This window comes from Alexandromys fortis, unplaced genomic scaffold (assembly GCF_014885135.2).
Source record: "Alexandromys fortis isolate MF-2015 unplaced genomic scaffold, M_Fortis_MF-2015_v1.1 scaffold_119, whole genome shotgun sequence".
Lineage (NCBI taxonomy): Eukaryota > Metazoa > Chordata > Mammalia > Rodentia > Cricetidae > Alexandromys > Alexandromys fortis.
Window position 1 is genome coordinate 3,972,820 of NW_026067991.1, and position 20,942 is coordinate 3,993,761.

The following is a 20,942-nucleotide window of genomic DNA, read 5'->3' on the forward strand; positions in this document are numbered from 1 at the left end:
ACAGACGCTAGCCAGGCAGCTCTCTAAGAAACAAGCACACTTCTGTAGGGTGAGGCCATGAGGCAAACCTCACTGGGAGAGCTGCATGCGGATCTGGGCCAGAGCATGGAGCCTCACTGTGGTTCTGGACTTCTCCCTGCTTCACTACCACCTTGGGGTTATCTGCCCCATTAAAATCATCAGTAAAGCTCTCTACTTGGGAAAATACTGCTTAGTGAGAGTCTGAAACAAAAACCCAGCGTCTGAATTTTCCTGATTTATCTTGGAGACATTTCCATATGTACAAAGGACTGTGTGTGTGTGTGGGGGGGGGGGAGTTCAGGCAGAGCACACATTGGGGGAAGTTGGAGCTCTTGGTGTCTGGTCCTTTCCAGTTGACATAATGTCATCATTATTCTGAAAGGCACTTCTACTGTCCCAAAGTCCTCTGACATCCTCACTGTAACCCTCCCAACCTTGTTCTCAAACGTCAACAAAAGAATGCCAGGAGAAGAGATGAGAACGCTTCTGTTTGCAACAGAAAACACCAATTAGTTTAATCCCCCTAAGCAATTTAGCAAGCCTATCATTCTACCAGCAGAGCCAATAAATTCTCCCTGGCCCGTGCAACAGTTCTTGATAAGGGGAAGCCTGCATATTTAATTTAGGCTCAGAAAAGGACAGCTACAGCAGATTTACAAGCAGACGATCAAACACGCCAAATGAAGCAGTTCCATTTTTTGTGCAATGCCTAAGTGACAAGCCCCAGGGGATACTGATAATTAAATATCAATTTATTTGGAATTAAACTGACTTCAAAGAGAAAATAAATGCCTTGTTATTTATAGTAAAGCTCCACAAACCATTTTTACTCATCAGGCACTCTGCCACGGGCACATTTTTAAAGAGGCCAAAATTACCTCTTTTACAGGTATTTTACAACTTCCCTGCAATAAAACCACTGCTACCTTGTTTGTTTGACAAACACTTCTCTCTCCCAAACTGGCAACTCCGGAGCAGAAATCCAGAGTCCAGCTTTCCAGCTGCTGCAGGGTAATTCCAACCTCCCTTTCCCTAGCACCTCTGCGACAGAACCCATCTGAGGGAGCTGCAGCCTTACAGGGCTGAAATGAAGACGAGAATGGCTGTGTTTCTCTTAGAACAACATCTTAATCGATTCCAGATGGGCAGTGTGGCTGGGAGCTTCGGTGTTCATTAATGTGCTTTCAAAACTCACAACCCTACAGTTCCTGCAAAGGCTTTATTTTTTAAGTCAAAAGCCACAAAAAGTCAATTTTTAAAATGAAATTAAAGGTGATTTTATTTTACGCGCATGAGTGTTTTGCCATGTGCATGCCTGGTGCCCGTGGAGGTGAGCAGGCAGCATCAGATCCTCTGGAGCTGCAGTTGAGTCCTATGCTTCCAGAGCATTTAGGTCCTCTGGAAGAACAGCTGGAGCTTTTAACTGTTGGGGCATCACTTCAGGTTCACACAAAAACTCAGGTTTTAAAAAGGCCATCCGCACAGAAGCTAACTTAGAGGGTCAGGCGTTTAGCAGGACAGAGAAAGAGAAGGCTGCTGTTCATAGAGTTTCAGGCTACAGAGTCCACAACCTGAGATTCAAAGGCTGAGAAGATTCCATAGCTCCTGTGGCCTAAATATCAGAATCACACTGAGTTCTAGAAAAGAGACTTCTTGCCCCAAGATCTTATGGGAATGTCTCGTCTTTACGTGAAAAGTTTAAAAGAGAAGTAAAAGCCATTCTGCCAGGATGGGCGGCCTGATGGTCTGCTCTCTCTTCTGAAGGATGAGGAAGGAGGGTGGAGGGAGGGCTGATCGCATGGCTCCGCCCTTACACAGAAAACAGGACAAAGAAGTGGCACACTCCCCCAAGGCACTGCCTCCCATGCAGGACCATGAGTGCTGTGCTCCTGTTCCAGAGACCTGGGTAGCAGGGCTGCGACGGAGAACTTGTGATGAGAGCTTTGGGCTTGAAAGTCAGACTGGTTTTCAGATCTGGGAAGCGAGACTATGTAAGATTCTGCAGGTGTCTCTAAACATAAATGGAACTGAACACTTTCTCTGAAGTTACACTACTTTTACAAGTCCCCTAACTGTCCTTGTGCCCCTTTCATTAGACAATCAAAAATATATTCAAAAGGTAGAAAACCTCCACTCTTACATGTCAAGAACTAATAGAAACATAATGATATTGAGTTGTCTATCTCCATTTTCCTGGAGTCCTATAGAAACGACATACTTTTAGAATATCAGCACATCTTTATAGAAGAACTTACTTAGTGTTTTACATAATCTGATTACTGAACTTTTAAAACCTAGACTTTGAAAGAAAATCCACTCTCTTGGTTGGCTCCAGAAGCACTCCTAACATATGGTTCTCTACAATGGAAGATGTCGCTAAGTTTAATACATTCCTTTGGACTATTTTCCCAGACACAGCAGTCAAGATGGAGGATACCAATGGATGTATAGAACACAGTTTCCCTAAGATTTCCACCTTGGTTCCAGTAGGTGGGATACCCACAGGAGAAAATCTGCTCAGGAAGGAACTGGTCAATAATACCGGAGGTGGTAATCACTGAGAGTTTGCAATGGTAGCTGGAGGTGAAAAACAGTTACGACTTATTCCTGCTCCTTTTCTTTCATCTCTACCCCCAAACAAGAATAGGACACACAGTCTCGAGCCAGCAACGACAGCATGGACTCATCTCAGGCTCTGCCGTAGGTAGAAGAAAGGCTTCAGGTAAGGGCTTCCCACTGTTGGGGGGGGGGTCTCGTCAGGAATGAGGGTTGGATGGGGAGGGGGAAGTACCTTCAGGAGCAGCTGGTACTTGGTGACTCTCTGGACAGGTTTAATAAGGTAGGAAGAGATGGAGTTGGCCAGGCCGTGCCGCTGCTGGATCTCCTGCAGGGTGAGAATAGGTGCAATAAGACAGAGAACAGGTGTGTGTATGTGTGTGTACGTGCACGCGTGCTTATGTGTGTTTGTGTGCGTGCACATTCTAAACACAGGAAGACAGGGTAAGGAGGAAGAAGAAAATAGACAAAAGTGGACATTCACGAGTAGACGTTCTTTAGGAGAGCGTGAGCATGGAGCAAGAACATGAAGACCCACAACAGACCAAAGTATACAGACAGAGAGAAATGAGAACTGGCAACAAAAAGGGAGAAAGAAGCGTCTGGGAAAGAATCGGGCTTATGAAACAGAAGTGGAAACTGAACAGAACCAGAGAAGAGGGGGAAGATAAGAGTAGACAAGGAGCGAGCGGTGACTAAGAGACTGAAGTGCAGCAGAGGTGAGACAGTGTGCGCAAAGGAACTGAGTGGAAAGGCAGGGAGGCAGAGGTAGCGGCGGCCAGGTAAAGCCACACGAAGGCAGAATGAGACTCTGGGACTCATCTGCCTGCATGCTCCCTAAAACTACACAAGGATACGGCTCTTCCCACCAGCCGCCTCTGCTGCAACTTAACACATCCCAGTTAGATCATTACGTCTCTTACACATGGCTCACTGTGGTCAACACCTCTCCCCGCTCAATCTCCCGAGCTGGAAACCAGAGTCAGTCTTAGGAATGTCCCCTCTGTTGTTCAGGGTGACAAATCTTTCCATCTCCACAGCTTGCACGCAAGCAATACCATGGTTTCTAGCTGCCGATGGTGTCTCTGGTCTTACCTCTTACTCCACCCTCTACCCTATTGCAATAGATCACCTCTCAAGTCTTACGTGTAGAGAGAGGACAGAGAAGGATATATATCAGTCCTTGTACCCAGAAGGCTTATCATCTAGCTGAGACTATGCCACACACAGGAACTAAAGAACTGCAGAGAACATAGAGGGTCTGTCTGCCACAGCCAATGAAAACAGAGAGCACCACAAAGGGCGGTTAGAGAGACAGTGCCCCAGGGCTAACACAATTATCACTTTATTAGAAACAATATCCAGACAAGACAGATTTACAGATATAGAAAATGAGTTAGTGATGACTAGGGATTTCATTTTTTGGTAGGAAGTCTGTTAACAGCTAAAATGCGCATACCTTCTTTGTATGTGGGCGGTATATGTGTGTGTACATGTTCACTAGTGTGTGCATGTATATGTACGTGTGCATGTGGAGAGCAGAAGCCAATATCAGGATCGTTGATGACGGTAACTGTAAGATGTAACTTAAAATTTTGTAGTCAATATATGGTAATTGCTAGATTAAAAAATAAAAAAAAATATTAAAAAGTTGGGGGGACTTTCAGCAGAAATAATTGTTGATAGCCATGTTTCTCCTAGCTAACTGTAGATTCTAGAGTATCCCAAACTGAGGTGTGGAGCAAGAACACTGAATTGCACAGCGTGGGCATTAGAAGCCATGTGAACATGCAGCGTCCTGTTTCCTGCAGGTAATATATTCCATATGCACTTAACATGCTTAGGAGATGTTGGAATAATCTGTTTGTTTGCTGTAGGACACCAATGATATGATGTAACCAAGCAGACAGGCACAGGGTGCTTCCTAAGCTTCTCTGCAAGAGCAACACTGCTGGAGAAAGCAGCGGACTTGTCTAGAGGTGGGTACACCTGGTTCCACACTGTCCTCTGGGGAATCTGCACTGTTTAAGAATGCTTACTGGGTATTTTTTTGTTGCTGTGTTTTTGAGAGAGGGTTTCTCTGTGTAACCCTGGCTGTTCTGGAACTAGCTCCTTAGACCAGCCTGGCTTTGAACTCTGCCTACTGAGTGCTGGGATTAAAGTTGTGCACCACCACCACCACCACATGATTCTCTAGGGTAATTCTAACACCTCTGGGGCAGCCCCTCTAGATTCCAGCATGCTTCCCGCTGACAAGTTTTGCACCATCTTTGTAGGATTGACCTTATCAGAAAAGAGGAAAAAGTGGCACAATTCTTGGCATGTGATGGACATTTCAGTTCAGAAGTTTGCAGAAGAGAGTTACCAAAATCTTAGTGTCATAGCTGCAGGCAAGTGGAATATTAAATGATTTTTTTTTAAAAGGTGAAGCTCATGACGAGGACAGATTAAGTTAGAATGAGCAATATCACTCCACCTCCTCCATTAGACACTGACTAGAAATAGGGACATAGGTAGGACTATTGGAAACATAACCCAGCACCAGGCATGGAGACAAGAACACACAGGAATTAGGGTGCACAGCAAGTCTCAAGGGTGCAGGTGGAGAGAGCATGTGTGTGCAGAGAGGTACATCTGCCGGTGAAATGCCACAAACTCTATGACAGAGACACAAAGCACAGTGCATGCATAACGAATAGGGCTGGTATAGGATGCAGCATTTGAGCTTGTGAAGGACAGGAAGCATTCTGAAGTGATACGTATGTCTGCATCCATATGTTTAAGTGTGGGAGACACACTCTTAGGCAAAGGAAAATGCTGGACAAAGACAGACCCGAGGCATTCTGCGGGCACAGAAATTGTGTTATTAAAATGCTAAGTGGAAGAAGGACACTATCCGTTTACGACTTCAAAAAAAGACCCTTGTGGATACCGCTGATGACGAATCAAGCAGAGACTTCTTATGGAAATGCACTGTCAATCAAAGAGAGGATAGTATAGAGGATCCAATATAATAGCCGACAAATCCTGGTACCAGCTTAGAGAAGTATTTCCCAGGATTTTACATGACCCCAGGAACTCCAATTTCGGACATCGGAGGCCATTTCCACATTAATTATCTATTTTCAAAACCATGTAAGTTTGCTCCTCCCCTAGCTCCTCCCACTCACTTCCTTCACTAAACAATAAGGTCTCCACAGAATCGGTCTACTATGCTGGTGTTGGCCAAGAATGACGTTCAAGAGGTTTATTCTGTCAACTGGAGTACAAGACCCCTGTTGCAACATTTCTGTATTCTCCTGGGGTCTTAGCCTGCTGTCTTTCAAGCAATAGGAAATGCCACAGAAGCAATGAAGCAGTGGGGCATTAAGATGGGCTGACAGCTGTCACACATTGCTGAGCAAGTTTCTGTCACTGCCGACAGGACCAGCAGAGGCCATCAGAGCTGTGCACTCTTTCATTTTCCTCATCTGAAACTTTCTGTCTCACACATCCCTTGTGCCCTGCAGTACCTTTTCGATCCTTCCACTTTCTAGCCAATAGGTCAATCTTTAGGGAAACCAACACTAAGGGGATTAGGATTTATCCCATTGACCTCCAAGACAGTTCTCATTTAACAGTCAAGGTTCTGAGAGAGCAGAGGATCCCAGCCTTCCATGATCTTGATGTCTACAAACAGTTTTCAGCTCTAGCCGCCACCCCAATACCAGCCAGAGTCAGGCCAACTCATAGCATCTGAAGAAGAGGAGCCAGAGATTTTCCAAAGATTGCTGGTAAATTCCAACGTCTATTCACAGTGCAAACGAAGGCATCGGAAGTGGTTCACAGACCAAGGTGGGTATTGGAGATACCAGTGGACCCCTTACAATCAAGAATACTGGGCTGTATCCAGAAGAGGTTCTGTGAACAGACCCAGAGTAGGGAATCTGTGCTTCAGAAAGATCCTAGGTGATGCTGATGTGCCTGGTTCAGTGACTATGCCTGTGGACCACTGAGTGAGAAAGAAAAACACCTTGGCAGCACTAGCTATATCATCACAGGCCTTGCTAGGTTTGGTGTTAAAAACAGAAAAAAAAATGCCTTGTCAAAAATCGCAATTGAGATGGGATGAAGTAAAACAAGAGACAGTGTTTTGTTCAAGTTTCTCAAAATATTTTATCCATGAGATAAAGATTTAGTATGGCTAGTAAAGAAGAACAAGGAAGAAAGGATAAAGACTCATTGCAAAGCAGAAGAGTGCCCCTTCCCTCCCTCCCTGCTCCTGGACTGTTGACAATGGAAAACCACAGCTTACATCAAAGAAGGTGCCTGCATGCTCCAGGATCAGCTGGTTGGAATCAGGCTTGTTTTTACAGTAGGTGACATACATCTGAAATTTGTCTGCCTAAAAAGAACAAAGACAACAAAAGATAAGCATCCATTGGGTCCTCCCGTCTTAGTCAGGGTTTCTATTGCTGTGATAAAACACCACGGTCAAAAATAAGTTGGGGGAAAGGGTTTATTTCATCTTATGACTTGTAGACCATCACCCATGGAAATCAGGTCAGGAACTCAAGGCGGGAACCTGGAGGCAGGAACTGAACCAGAAGCCACGGAGACAAGCTGTTTACTGGCGTGGTCCTCATGGCTTGCTCAGCCTGCTTTCTTATAGCACCCAGGAGCACCAGCCCAGGGTGGAACTGCCCACAGTGAGGTTGGCCCTCCCACATTAATTATTAATCAAGAAAATGTTCCCAGGCTGTCACAGGCCAATCTGATAGGAGCATTTTTCCAAATTGAGGTTTCCTCTTCACAAATGACTCTGGCTTGTGCCAAATTGACATAATGCTAGCTAACAGACTTCCTTTCTTCAGAATGCCTAAAAGGCCCAGCATGGACTTTACAGGGTCTGAATTCCTTATGAAAAGTGGCATGTGTTCTCCTGGCCCATGGATGCTTTTACCCTATTGGAATGAAGAAAAAGGCTGCTGAACAGAGGCTCAGTTTAATATCAGCCAGTGTTGGAAAGAAAGAAAAATAATAGCAGTTGTGAAGAATTTACTTATCGATTACCCTAACTTTAAATCACCAATAATTACGCTCTCTCTCTTGAAAAAGAACAAAGGCGATTGAGACAAATACAACAGGGTGAAAAATGAGCGAAGCTCTCAGAGGGAGGTCCGCTTATATTCCAAATGCATCCACTGGACGGAGTTTGGGAGCCTGTTCTCACCCCGACTTCCGGGAGTAAGGATGAGGGTGGAGGAAGAAGGAAGGGACACCCCCTCTCCTACCTTCAGGGTCTGGACAACAATTCTCCAAGAGAGTGTTACCTCAAGTCCCAGACTTACGTTTGGGAGAAAAGTCACTTCTTTCTTTCATGACCTCAGTTCTCCACTGAGAAAGGGAGATTTTGCCAACTACTTTTTCAGTTGGTAATGTCTTTTGAACACTTGGGATATCCTCTCCTGTAGGGCAGTGCACATGTGTACTCATGAGACGAGACTTCACTACGTGTTACGTATATCACATCACTTGGTCCTCAGGCCACCCCTAAACATCGAGGTTCAGAGCCATCCTAATCTGACCCGTGAGCAAACCGTGAGTCACTGCTTAAGTGACTTGAAATCCCCAAAGTTACAAGTGTCCAAGCCCAAAGCAACCAGGCTTCTTAGTTTTAATCAACGCCACTCAACATATTATAAGCAGTTCTTTCTACCCTTCATTCCTGGTCTGTACTCACACGTAACTGCAAACATAAAAAATGAGATAAATCTTGGCAGAAGGTGCATAGTTTACCCAACCACCAAAGGTTTTCTGAAACAGTTTTAGGGGCTTTATACCACTTAGGAGTTAGTCATAATTACTAAGAGACAATAAACTATACTTATTGATTTCAAAGAGAACCCCAAGATTAACAAAATCAACACAAAATGATCCCTTTTCAATAATATCCCTTTTTCAATCTTGCTTTTCTTTATATTGGCTGTGCAAGGCATCATAAATTATTTTGATCAGCATCTTTATGAGATGTGCACAAACTTACGCACTGGCACAAAGTAAGTTGGTAGCCTGGGACTTTGTGAAAACTAAAGTCGAGAGTCCATGCAGTGAAGGCCTGTCTGGGGGTCGGGCCCTGAGCTGTAGGGAAGCCTGGGCTATTCGGTATGTGTCAGTGGGCCTACTGCCTCTTACCTAAGATATACCCAGGTTTGAAATCTAAAACAAATCCACAGCCTTGTCCACTTCTAAGCATTGGTTCTCTAGACCATGACGGAATCCCGAAAAGCCATTTTGGGTACAGATTAGCACTCAGGAATAAATTGCAGAGCAGAATTCCTGAAGGATGTATAGTTGAATTTGGAGTCATAAGTGGACTCCCAGATGTCTCTGAATTCATATCCTTGAGTCTAAGCTCAGGATGCCGGGCAATGGGGATGCTACTGAAGTTTATTTTTCCAGTTTAGATAATTAGAGCCTGGTATATCAGGCCAATAACTTTGCCCATGGCAACTACATGCTCATCCTGTAAGTCAAAATTGGGATGGAGAGCGCAGGAATCTGTTCTCTACTAAGGAAAACAGTGTAACCAATAATTGGACAGATGGTACCTGCAAATTCTAACTTCTAAATCTACATCCTGGAGAAAGTAACTGGTGGACTGGGCTGCTACACGGGTAGTAGGTTTCTCTTACTCTCCTGACCTCATCATTTAGAAAGTTCTTAGAGAGTCAGAGGTGGAACTTAGGCTTGATTGACATCATAGACACCCCCAGGGATGGCTCTGCTCTCCAGACACGTACTATCTTTCAATACCTCTGCAGAACCCGGTCCTAAGAGAGACAGGGGACGACAACAATCCTGAGGCCAGACTTGGAGCAGTGACTCCAGATGTACCCCTGGAAGCATGGACAGTAGGGGAGGAATTTAGATTGGTTACCCAGGTGACAAAGCAGTGTCCCACATCCTCAGGCAGCTGCTCGTACTTCTCCAGCTCTTTGAGGAAGATGCTGCGAAGGGAGAGAAAGGCTGCATCAGATACCTCAGTATAGAGAACCCACGCAGAGGATTGTACTGGGGCCAATACAACAACCATGACTCAGCCACACCTGGACTGTGTGCTTCGTAAGCTCTTACGCTGGAACTTGTTCAATTAAAATTATGGTAATCGACTAACTAGTGCTACTTAAAACGGTTCCCCTTAGAGGGTCATGAATTTGACATGAAAATAGGTAGCCTTTAATTTGATCTGCAATTCCAAGTTTATTGTGTTAATTCAACTACTCTGAGCACACTGTAAATATTTTTTTTAAAAAAAGAAATATTAAAAAGAAAACTCAGAATGAATTCAAAGATGAGACGGAAAAAATTTAATCCTATACAGGCCTCTTTATAACGTTTAGCTTTCCTCTTCCACTGAGAGCAAGTATTGTCATACGGACATCTTTAGGGAAGACTCTAATGATGGGGGAGGGGAATCACAGAATATTTTAAAGAGGAATGGAATTACTGGCTTATCTGACATTGCAGGTGTCTAAGTCGTGGATTTTTTTCTATGCTAACAAATTACAAAGAAATGATTGCTCCGACTTTGAGTTAATGTATGAAATAATAGTCTTAGAGAGTTCTAACAAGCAAGCATTATCAGAATGAAATTTGCTTTTTAAAATGTACTCAAGATCTTTTAAAAAAAAATAATTATGAGGCCTTAGAAAAGCTTACTTCTGGGAGTGGGAAATGAGGCAGTCTTTACAAAGAGCAATCTGACAGGATCAGATTTGATAGGATCATCAAGGTCAAGATGTATGCATCTTTTCTGGAGACTTGGAATTTCTCCTTACCATTTATCTATACATATGAGATGACAGATACTCTAGAGCACTAATAACTATACCATTTATAATGGAAATATGGTCGGTAGAGAACAAAATCCTGGGGCTATGGCGTATCCACAGAACCGAATACTTTGTAGGCATATCTTCTCACCCCACCCCCACAAAAGGCAGCACTTACTCTATCTCTTCATATGGGAGATCTCTTAACAATCAAAGTGGAAATAGTGAGGGGTGGGACAAATGTATAGGAGATCACGCTGTGCAAGCAGGAAATATGTATTCTATTTCTAACCCATAGAGAACCAGGTGAAGAAACGGCGGAAACTGAGACTTCTCAATGTTAACTTTTCTGTTTAATTTTAATTTAAAAATTTAACGGATGCATACCTTAAAAACTAAATGAAAATATCTTGCATTAGCCCATTACTTACCTCCACCATCAGGAAATAAAGTTCATTTTGATCTGATGTATTCTGTATGGTTACCATTATTTATATACCTTGGCAGTTTCTTACAATTGATTATTAAGTAGTTACAAATGTTATGCATGTTGTTTATGTTTTCAATGATATAGGGAGATGTTTTGGTGGTAAAAATAAGTATGTGTATAACTAAAAAACATCTGCAGAGCAAAAATGTGAATAATGATTAGTAGGACTGTAGGTGCTTTTTTTCTTCATCAGTCTGTAATTTAAAATTTTGTTTACAATACATGGCAATGAGTAGATTAATAAAATAAGACAGGCATTTAAAAACTTGAGAAGCTACCAGAAGAACTCACTTAGGTAACAATCTTTCTCCTAGCAAGTCTGAATTTTAGAGTTGCTTAAACCGACTCGTGAATCAAGAACAGTTACGAGTGCAGTTCGGGCTTTAGAAATGCAAACACACAGGATCAAAATCAACACAGTGTCTGTCGTGTCTGCTCTCGCCCTCAACAGACGGCAGGTACACATCTCATATACATTCTAAAACAGAAATCTGAAAAAGTGCTAAGGACTGCTAGAACTAAGGATCAAAATTAGCTCAAAGCACAAAGGGAAAGACACATTTTAGTCGCATCAAGGCAATTAGGCCTATCCTTGTGGATATAGGTAAGACGATGTGTGTGTGTGTGTGTGTGTGTGTGTGTGTGTGTACGTGTGTGTGTGTGTGTGTGTTTCATATCTTTTAGTCTCTTGAACTGAGTTCTAATATATGTTTATTGTGTGGCCCCCATCACAGGGAACACAACACAAGCATTATGTCTTCTGAAGTGACTTTTCATAAAGTGTTAGATAGTTGACATAAGGTGATTCTATACATTGGCATTTTATATGAATCTCTGAGAAGACATGGAGAGGAACTCAGTTCTAAGCCATGATGTGCTTGCACAGTGCCTAGAGGAGGGGCTAGAACATCCAGGCAACTGAGTAAAGAAAATCTGAGCTGTTTTAAAACAATGGACTTACAAACTAAATAAGTATCTTAAAGAGTGAATGACCTGGGGAACTTGGAGCAAGAGAGGGGAGAATCTGGAGCCCAGAACCTGGGATAGCACACTCGGAATGTAGGATGCTTCCAGGCCCTCACTTCTGTGTGGATCCTAACACTCTGGCTTCAGTCCTCTGAACTCTGAGTCCTCTGCCATGCAAAGCTGCGGGATACACTCTGGATCCTAACACTCTTTGCAGAGTATATTTTGTTCTTAAAGCTGCAGACACCAGAGTAACACGGAGCTCTTCCCTTTCTGGGACGTCTAACATCAACTGGCCAGGCTACTTCAACATCCATTTTAAGTACACAGTGTTAACTGTAGCTATTGACCTGATTCAAAATGAAGATAATGGTATAATTTTATTTAAAGATCCTAATAATTTAACCAAAGTAATATTTTTTTGTGAAAAATATTAGCAAAAAATAAAACAAAAAACCCCACAAAAATGTACAAGAAGATGTTTTGTTTAAAAACCTCAGGAAATGAAAATATTTGCTGAACTAAATGCATGGTAAGATTCTATAAGACCTTTCTGTGGAATAAAGACATTATATATCTATTTGAGAATCCTTATAAGATACTGAAGTCTGAGGAAATGACTAAACCAAGACACATGTTTACTTTTTGGGTAAGAAATAGTAAGTTTGTAAAGAAAAGAATACCTGGACTAAGTGGTAAATTCCAGGGCTGTTACCAAGGGCTAAGGTTGGTGGTGGGGGATATTGATAATCAGGAATATGAAACCATTTGCTTCTAAAATTTGAAGGTCATGAAGAGGACAGATTAAGTCAGTGTGACCAATATCACTCCACCCTTCACTGAAGCATGTTTAAACTACAGCCCAATAGCTGGCAAGGCTCCCGCAGATGCTGCATGCTCCCCTGGTTGTTCTGCAGCAACACCGTGGCCCTCACCACGTTCCTGACTGCAGGTAGCAAATTGCGGAGGCATGAGCAGAGCTTGAGCAGAGCAAGGGGCACAAGATTCTGCACGAACAACTGGGGCTCTTTTAGGGAGGACTAAGACTTCTAAAGACTTGTCAAAACCTAAGCAATGCCATCACTTGTTAAACTATTATGATACAAAGCATTATGCAGAATTTGGAGGAATTCTGGGAAATGACACTGCTGGCATTATTGATAGAACTCTCCCGGGGTTTTGCCAGGGATCCAAGTGGGCCAGTACCCCCCTGAGCGTCAGTTTGCTCCTCTCTCCATCATTCTGGATTATAGCCTCACTGCAAGGCTCGCAGCCTTGCTAGGTAGGCTGGATGTGACGTTCAAAGTTGATCGTGCATCCCAAGGTAGAGTGGTTGGAGCCCTTGTGTACACATGCACATACTTGCTGGAATGTCAAGGAGAGTGAGAAGGGGAAGGCTGTGGCATGGGTTAGAGGAACAACAAACAGCACACATAAACTTGAAGGCAGGCGTCCAGGACACTGCTTCCTGGTGGAGCCAGGCTGCATTTCTGTACTCATACCAGGGAGCTAGAGTTGAAAGAATCACTAGATTGTGCAGATTCACAGCCCGAACTTAAGAGGCTGCCGGGGCTAAGATGTTAATTAACACAACAGATAGTCCTGGGTACAAGCAAACAAGGGGGGGGGGAATTAGTCAACAGTTTCCTCACCACTTGGTTACCTAGGCTGAGCATGAACTCTTGTCTCTGTCTCTTCATTTAACTCTAGAAACTTTAGTCTGGGTGAAGGGTGGGCAGAGAGGCGCGATACCCAATCTCAAACACGAAAGCAAGCATTGCTGCAGAGTGTGCTTTCCGACACTTCTTCACTGTGGGTAACTCACGTGATTTAGATGAATTCGCCATTGTTTGCACGTGTTACACCACGTAGTGTTGAAGTAAGGTAAAACATATAAAAGAACTTGCCATTCAATGTTATTTAGCTCTAGTAAGATGTTGCTTAGCAACAACGCAAGGGAGCGACAAAATGTGCACAACTGGAAGGAACATGACTGTGAGGCACCCAAGTTCGAGCGCATCTTTGTCTGGGTCCTCGTGTGCAGCAGCCTCAGTGCTGGAAGCTTACAAAAACACGAATGACAGCATCAAGATCACAGCCATCTTTCCATCTTTCCCTAGGCTCTGCTTAAGGCTGGAAGTTATCCTTAGACTGAGGGTTTGGGACCCAGGAAAGTTCACAGGCTTTTGCCCTTCCCTTTTCCCCAACATCCGGGTGTTAATAAAATGACGCCTGTATTCTTTTCTGGGCCATGAGTCGGTCAGAGCAGGTCAGAAATGTGCCAGTTTCCATAAAACAAGGGGGCAGAACTAGATTATTATTAAAGTCTCCTTTGAGCTTTTCCATTGGGCATTTCTGTGATTTCTGGTCAAAGGAACACGACTAAAACCACAGGCATTGGTGGTGGTGGTGGGGGGTGCGCACAGAAAATGTACACTTTAAGCAAGGTTGCCAGTGGAAAAAGTAGGGGCAGCCTGCGGGTTGCCCCAGGCAAGAGCGGCACAATCTTTTTCTCTCCGCTTGGGGGAGCCAGTGCCTCACCAAAAGCTGTACTGTCAGCCCATTTCGCTTCACGAAGTAAACCAACTTATATGTGGCAAAAAAGGAGGGAAGACATAGACCCAAATCCAGACAAACGTGTGTGTGTGTGTGTATGAGGACATGATGACATGATATATATTCTCTCTCTCTCTCTTGCATATGAGAAAACACGTTTTGAAAACCACCCCTTGCGTATGGCTCCTGAGGTAGAGCTTCTCCCAGAAGCCCAGTTTTCAGCATCTTTCCCTCCTCTTCCCATTGTGCCCACTCCACATCTCTTAACAGGTCAGTCTACACCCCTGCAGCTCACTACACCCCATACCACCACTCCTTTATCCTTCCTTCTCCCCCAACTTCCTTTCCTTCCTCCTGCCCACCTACCCACTCTTCTTCCTCATTTCTACTCTGTCTCTGCAGTTTGGTTTATTTTCCCATCTGGACAGACCCCTCCCTTATTTGACTCAGATTATCTCCACGGGCCACCTCCTTTCTCCCTCAGTCTCAGAGACACATCTGTGAGCACCTAACAAAAGGGCCAGCATCCATTCCCGGCCGCCACGATCCAGGGTGGCTTTGAACCTCACTCTTACAAACTCTTTCCCATCCTGCCTGTTAGGCTTGTTACCCCGCCTTGGTGGGCACTTGTTTAAATTGTCCCTTTCCATCACAGAAGCCATCTCTGCCTGTAAAATCTCTCTTTTAGTTCTATCTCAAATGCCCCCTTCTCTCTTAACGCTGTCTGGCTACTCCGTTGGACACCCCCGTCTTCACTCTTTTGAACTGGTAGTTTTGCCTTCCTCATGACTTCTCAGAACTTTCTGCTTTTCACGACAGGTCAGAGACTAGACTAGAGTCACCATGGATAGTTTAATTTCCTAACAGGAAACGGTCGGACACAAAGAAGAAACTCTCGGAAGATGATCAGAATATGGCTCTGGCCAAGTGTGGCGGCCCACACCTTTAATCTCAACCCTCAGAAGGTAGAGACAGGGGAGTTGCTGTAATTTTGGGGCTGGCCTGGTTTTATTACTTTTAAAACATCCAAGGGTACATAATGAGATCATGTCTTTTAAAATCAGCAGTCAGCACTTAACAGCTCTCCTGGCATCATAGAATTCTCCCAGCCTGGTCATCAGCACTTCTGTGTACCCTGGCTGCTCCTGGCTGACCCTGGCCAAATCCTAGATTCCAGACATGCCTACAAGGAAGGAGTGCAGTATATGGGGGCAGGGGTGGGCTACTGGCCTTGGTTGTTGGCCCTCAAACTTGCCCTTACTGAAAACAGATTTTTTTAAAGGTTGTTACTATAGAGTTGTGGGACCCAACTGATGCAGCTGTAGAATAAATAGGCGGAGATGTTCCTTAAATAGTTAACTGTGAATTAAAATGTCTGGCCTTGATGGCCACACTGGGCAGCAAGCACCACAATGTCTAAGGAGTAGGGGGCAAGGAGAGAAGACGGAAGAGATTGTTGTTTACTTCCTGGAGTCCATGTCTGATCAAGAGGAGAGTGTGTGTGTGTGCGCATGCACGTGTGCGTGCATACATGCATGTATATCTGTGTGAATGTGGGACTCTGGCAATGCATTGCTTCTCTAGTGTCAATCTTTTTGCTATAAAAGAAGAGAGTCAAACCTAATAGTTGAGAGGACTCTCTGGACCCTCACAGTACAGACTGCATAAAAATGATATTTTCAAACCCATATGAATATGACTAAATCTCCAAATAACTAAAAAGGAAAAAACCAGAAATGGAATTTAACTGAAAGATAAGTATTTTAACAAGAAGCTGTCATTATCGAAGCTGAATTATCTAACAAGGAAAAGTGAAAACAATTATTTTTTTAATTACAAATTTTAGATTAATCAAAACTTTACTCTTTGGAGGATCTATTTATAGAACACACTCTTTTGTCTAAGTGTTCCAGAAGGCTTAGCAAAATGCATTGGAAACAGGCACAGGTTCTGTGCAGACAGCACAGTCATTATCTCTTATTTGGCTGTATAAGAAGGGGATGAAGTGCAGTGGGGGGAGTCGAGGGCAAGGCTCCCATCCCACTTCACCTTCTAATTGGGATGAAACTACTGCTTTTAGGTACTATGTCCTGCATATCCTTTAGAGAAATAGAGAAAGCAGGGTGTCTCTGCTTAACATCTGCAAAGACAAAGCTTCTTTAGGCAGACCCCTCTCACTTGAACACACATACAACTAATCTTGGCAGTCATTTTTCAGAGACACCATTTAGCTGGATCAATAGTAACTGGCTGAAATGCAATGTCTTCACCATACAACCTTTGGTCCAGGTACCAATTTCCCAGTGATACAGATGATTATGCCACTAAGGTGGGTCTGGCCACTGTCAATCCTTTCTCTGAATTAGTCTCCCATAGTCCTCCCTCCTCTCCCCGGGCTACAGACCAGTCATAAGAAGAGTACATTTCTCTGATGGACAGCACTGAATTGCTATGAATAAAACATAAACAATTGGAGTGAAACAGAGCCCCTGACATACTCAGGCTAAAAACCGATCATTTCAGAGAAGTGCAGTATCCCTAAAGAGTGAGTGGATAGGTGTTATAGCAACTGCATGTCTTCCTGCGAAGAAGCTCCCAGGAAACTCCTTCATTTAGAAATCCCATTCTGCTGGTCTAGGCCCTTTGGTAGTAATGCTGGGGGGGGGGGAGAGGCATATATAGGAGCTTTTCTCTGTCCTGAGATGTTCACAAGCAATTAGTCAATTATGACTTGAATAACATCAGTTACAAGTTTTCAAGATGTAATTTTATTTTTTAGCCCGTCCGTCCGTCTGTCCATCTGTCCATCCATCCATCAATCCACCCACTCACCCACCCACACATTCATTCATCTGCCCACGCACCCACTCACCACCCACCCACCCCACAACTATTTACTGTAAATTTTATGTGGTACCAGGTTCATGGTATCAGGTATTGAATAAATAGAGAATGTCAATCGTTTATAATCCTGGTATTTTCTAAGTTTGGCCAATTACCATTTTATATTTATTTATTAGACTTTAGAATTATTATGTTCTCTCTACTAATCAAAACCTGTGTGGCTTAAGTAGAATGCACACAGCACAGTAAAACCCTAGCCCACAGCTTGATATTCTTGGATGTTCCTTCAAATTATTGATAATTTAAAACATTAATTTCTTTTAGTCAGTAGCCTTCTAAATCTATGATAGAGTTCCTTAATTTAAATGTAGACATACAGCAATACAGAATTATTACGAGTATCAGTTATTATGTCATACTGCAACACAGTGGCTTTGCTGGCCAGCTAGTAGGATGCAGGATGCACTGTATAAACACTGAGCAATCCTTGACTACGATGATGTCCTAGGCTATCCCTGAGCCCTCGATTTCCTGCTGCAATCTCCTGAGTGCTGGGATCATAGGCACGAGCCACTAACCTCTGCTTTCATTTTTGTTTTTATTCTCTTTTCCCTTTCTCTTCTGCCATATTTGTCTTCTTTCTCTCAAGTTTCACAAAATGCTGCTCACTCAACTACTCATTTGTTCAGGTACCTGATTTTTATAATATTTATTGCTTCTAATTTACCATAGTCAAGGAAAAAATATAACCATGAGGCAAAGAGGCTGCTGGGGAGGACAAAGAGATGTTGCTATGGGAAGAAAGCAGTTTAATCTTTGCAACATTGTTTAGTTGCCCAGGGCTGGCTTTCACATTTGCTTGGTTCTTTATAGTGTTCTGAATAGGTAGTAGTACCCTTAGCAGTGCTGCTGGGAAAAGTGTCTACTCCCCACTACCTTCACAGAGTGCAGGTTTCAAATGCTTTAATTTGAACTTAAAAAGAATCTGTCAGAACTACATTGTGTAAGCTATAGGTAGGGTTACAGCTATTTAGAGAACTATAAAACCATTTACCATGGATCGCTAGGGCGACACCCTGAAATCAGAATAAGAAGCAGAGTGGAGCTAGGTATTTTGCTATTAACTATTCAGTTTTAAAGTGAATATTCTTTCCCCTTGATTTCACAATAGCAGAGTTCATAAGCAGCACACGCTGTGGTGTCAGGATGTCCATATTAGCTGGTGTATTTGTGAGATTGGTTAATGACATTCAGAGACCACAGTCAAACAAATAAAGTGATGTGCTCTACCCTCTGCCAGTCTGAGACTTCTCAGATATCCTGGAGGAGGTGGGGTGATGCTGGGCTCAGATGATAGAATTTGGGGTCAATGGTCAAGAACAGATTTATTAGAGTCTTATTAATGACTGTCATGAAGACAAAATACCGTGTCTAGAGACTTCCAGGCTAACCAAATAAGGATGTTTAGGATGGGTGAAGAAAGAGTGGGAATTTTAATCAATAAGAGGCAGAACACATGCGACTTCAGCCCTGAGTTTCCAGACAGGTTAGCATGTGTTGGGCCCCCAAACTGCTACCTTGACAGGGATGCGTCCTCACGAGATGAACTCTCCACCCCTTTCACACATACTCGTGCTCACCTGGAGGTCATTCTTAGCATAGAGCTGTGGGGAGGCTTCATGTTCCAGAGTGGGATGTCCAATAGGGGAGCCATTTTTCACTTACGACTACTTAAATGTATTGAAATTAAGAACAATACAAATTGAGATTCTTAGCAGTTGAGTAGCTACACATATGCCCCGGGCTACTGTGTTTGACAATGTACTTCCTACCTCTGCTGACAGCACCCTGGACAGTGTCATCAAGCCTTGCCTCAGGATGGTTCCCTACTTGTGCACATGGTTTCCTTGGGACTTGTGAAGCTGTCTTGTTACCTCCAGGGTTTCTGTCTCAGCTCACCCAGTCCCAGAACTAGCCTCACCAGTTTTCTCCGCTGCAGACTCCCGAAGACTCCTGCTCAAGGACTTTGTATCACATTTCCCCCTGTATCTCAAGGTTCTCTGTACTTGAATTTTAGAAACTAAGTTATTTTTACCAGTTGGGCATACATATTCTTGCTTGACCATCTACTAACAGCAACTATGTTTAGCAGGCAACATAAAGGGTCCTTACATCAATCTTGGAGTTGGAAAGACGGGCTGTGAGGAGTTAGTGTTCTAGGATTCTACTTCAATGAGAACAGAGAGGTGATTAATGATGTCTTCTATAAGTTATCAAGAAATGTGATGCGCCAAATATTTTGGTATATCTATACATATAAGTGGTTGAGGGTAAGGGTGATGGGATAGTCAGAATGGAGGAACTAGCTTGAGACAAAAGGTGAACAGAATTTGAAGCCGAGAGACCACAAAGGATGGTTAGTCCCAGGTGAATGCTGAAGTCAGGATTTCCACAGCCACTCTTGCTTTCTCTGTGCCCTGACAACCATGCTGACTGAGCAAAGGAGAATGCGGTCTGCTCCTGTGAGAACTGGAAAAGGGCACCACAGAATGATTCCTTCTCCTTCCACTAAGAACTTTGTACCATTGTGGAGACAGAGTAAACAAGAAACTAACTAAGATCTGACTGAATACAAAAGACCGTGTCAGGAAAAACAGCAGGCTTACCGGCGGCTTTGATCCACGGCTGGGCAGTCAGATGCCTGGCATTTACACCCTCAGTGTGCCCAATGGAACCCCCCACCAACATACTTGTTATGGAAGTCGTAGATCTCCTGGATGTTGCCAAAGATGATGTGCTCTTTGTTGAGGATCCCAGGGGGTATCTCCTCCACACCGCTGGTCATTTCCCACAGGTAGGTCTGTAAGACAGCGCTAGAGTCATCACTGGCAAGCATGCCACGAGAAACCAAAATAGAAGAGGCCCCTCCACCATGTGATTGCATATGAAGTTCACAAGGTGAAGTGTTTAACAAGTGGAGCAGAGAGAAAACCTGGCCACTCCATCACTCCGAGCCTCAGCGTGGCCATGCACTAGTCTTGTTATTAATTAAATCTGTGTCACGGTTTGTATTTTGAAATGAAGTGCCTGAATACTCCCCTTCCCCATTTTTTTTTAAATTTTTTAATTTATTTTTTGGTCTGGGTCTAGTTCCAGCTTGAGAAAAGTGTAGACCTTCTTTTCCAAAGCACCTTAAATTCCCACGTATTTGCCTTTGACTCTGGAAGATCTCCCCAACTGCATTTTTACTTCTCAGCAGAATGGCAAGAGTGCTGGGCTGCTCTCAAGGAGTTGCCAGGAGTCAGCATGCCTCTTCTGCACCAGGGCTGGAAACCAATCACTGTAAGACTTACCTCCAAGCACTCATGTAAGTCCCTCACATAAGCCTTCTCCGTCTGGAGCAGTTCTGCCATTATGAATCTAGGAGGAAACAAGTGGGCTTTCAGTTGCTTGTACACACATTGCTTCCTCACCCCGGCACTTGTGACTCCACTTTACCAGTGAAACCCTTCCCTCTCCTGAGTCATTCTCAACCAGGTCATTTGCTCTCCATCCCTGCTCCATGTCTGCACTCTGCTGGTTCCACACTCTTCTGCTTTTCCGCTCATTTCTATAGTGCTGATATGCAAGCACTCCCAATTGCATGTGTGCACAGGCACGTGTGTACAAGATATGGGACCACTCACACTGCCAAC

At 43.7% G+C, this 20,942-nt stretch overlaps 1 protein-coding gene across 13 annotated transcripts in view; it reads right to left on the reverse strand.

Annotated features, from left to right (window-relative positions):
- Kalrn (kalirin RhoGEF kinase) overlaps positions 1-20,942 on the reverse strand; it is a 603,131-nt gene that overhangs the window by 201,768 nt on the left and 380,421 nt on the right. For all 13 annotated transcript variants that reach the window (XM_050159714.1, XM_050159713.1, XM_050159712.1 and 10 more), the window contains exons 24-28: positions 20,601-20,667; positions 19,998-20,107; positions 9,497-9,566; positions 6,872-6,961; positions 2,813-2,905 (exon numbers count right to left, since the gene is read on the reverse strand). In XM_050159714.1, the coding sequence (XP_050015671.1) occupies positions 2,813-2,905; positions 6,872-6,961; positions 9,497-9,566; positions 19,998-20,107; positions 20,601-20,667 (430 nt within the window). The remainder of the gene's footprint in view (positions 1-2,812; positions 2,906-6,871; positions 6,962-9,496; positions 9,567-19,997; positions 20,108-20,600; positions 20,668-20,942) is intronic.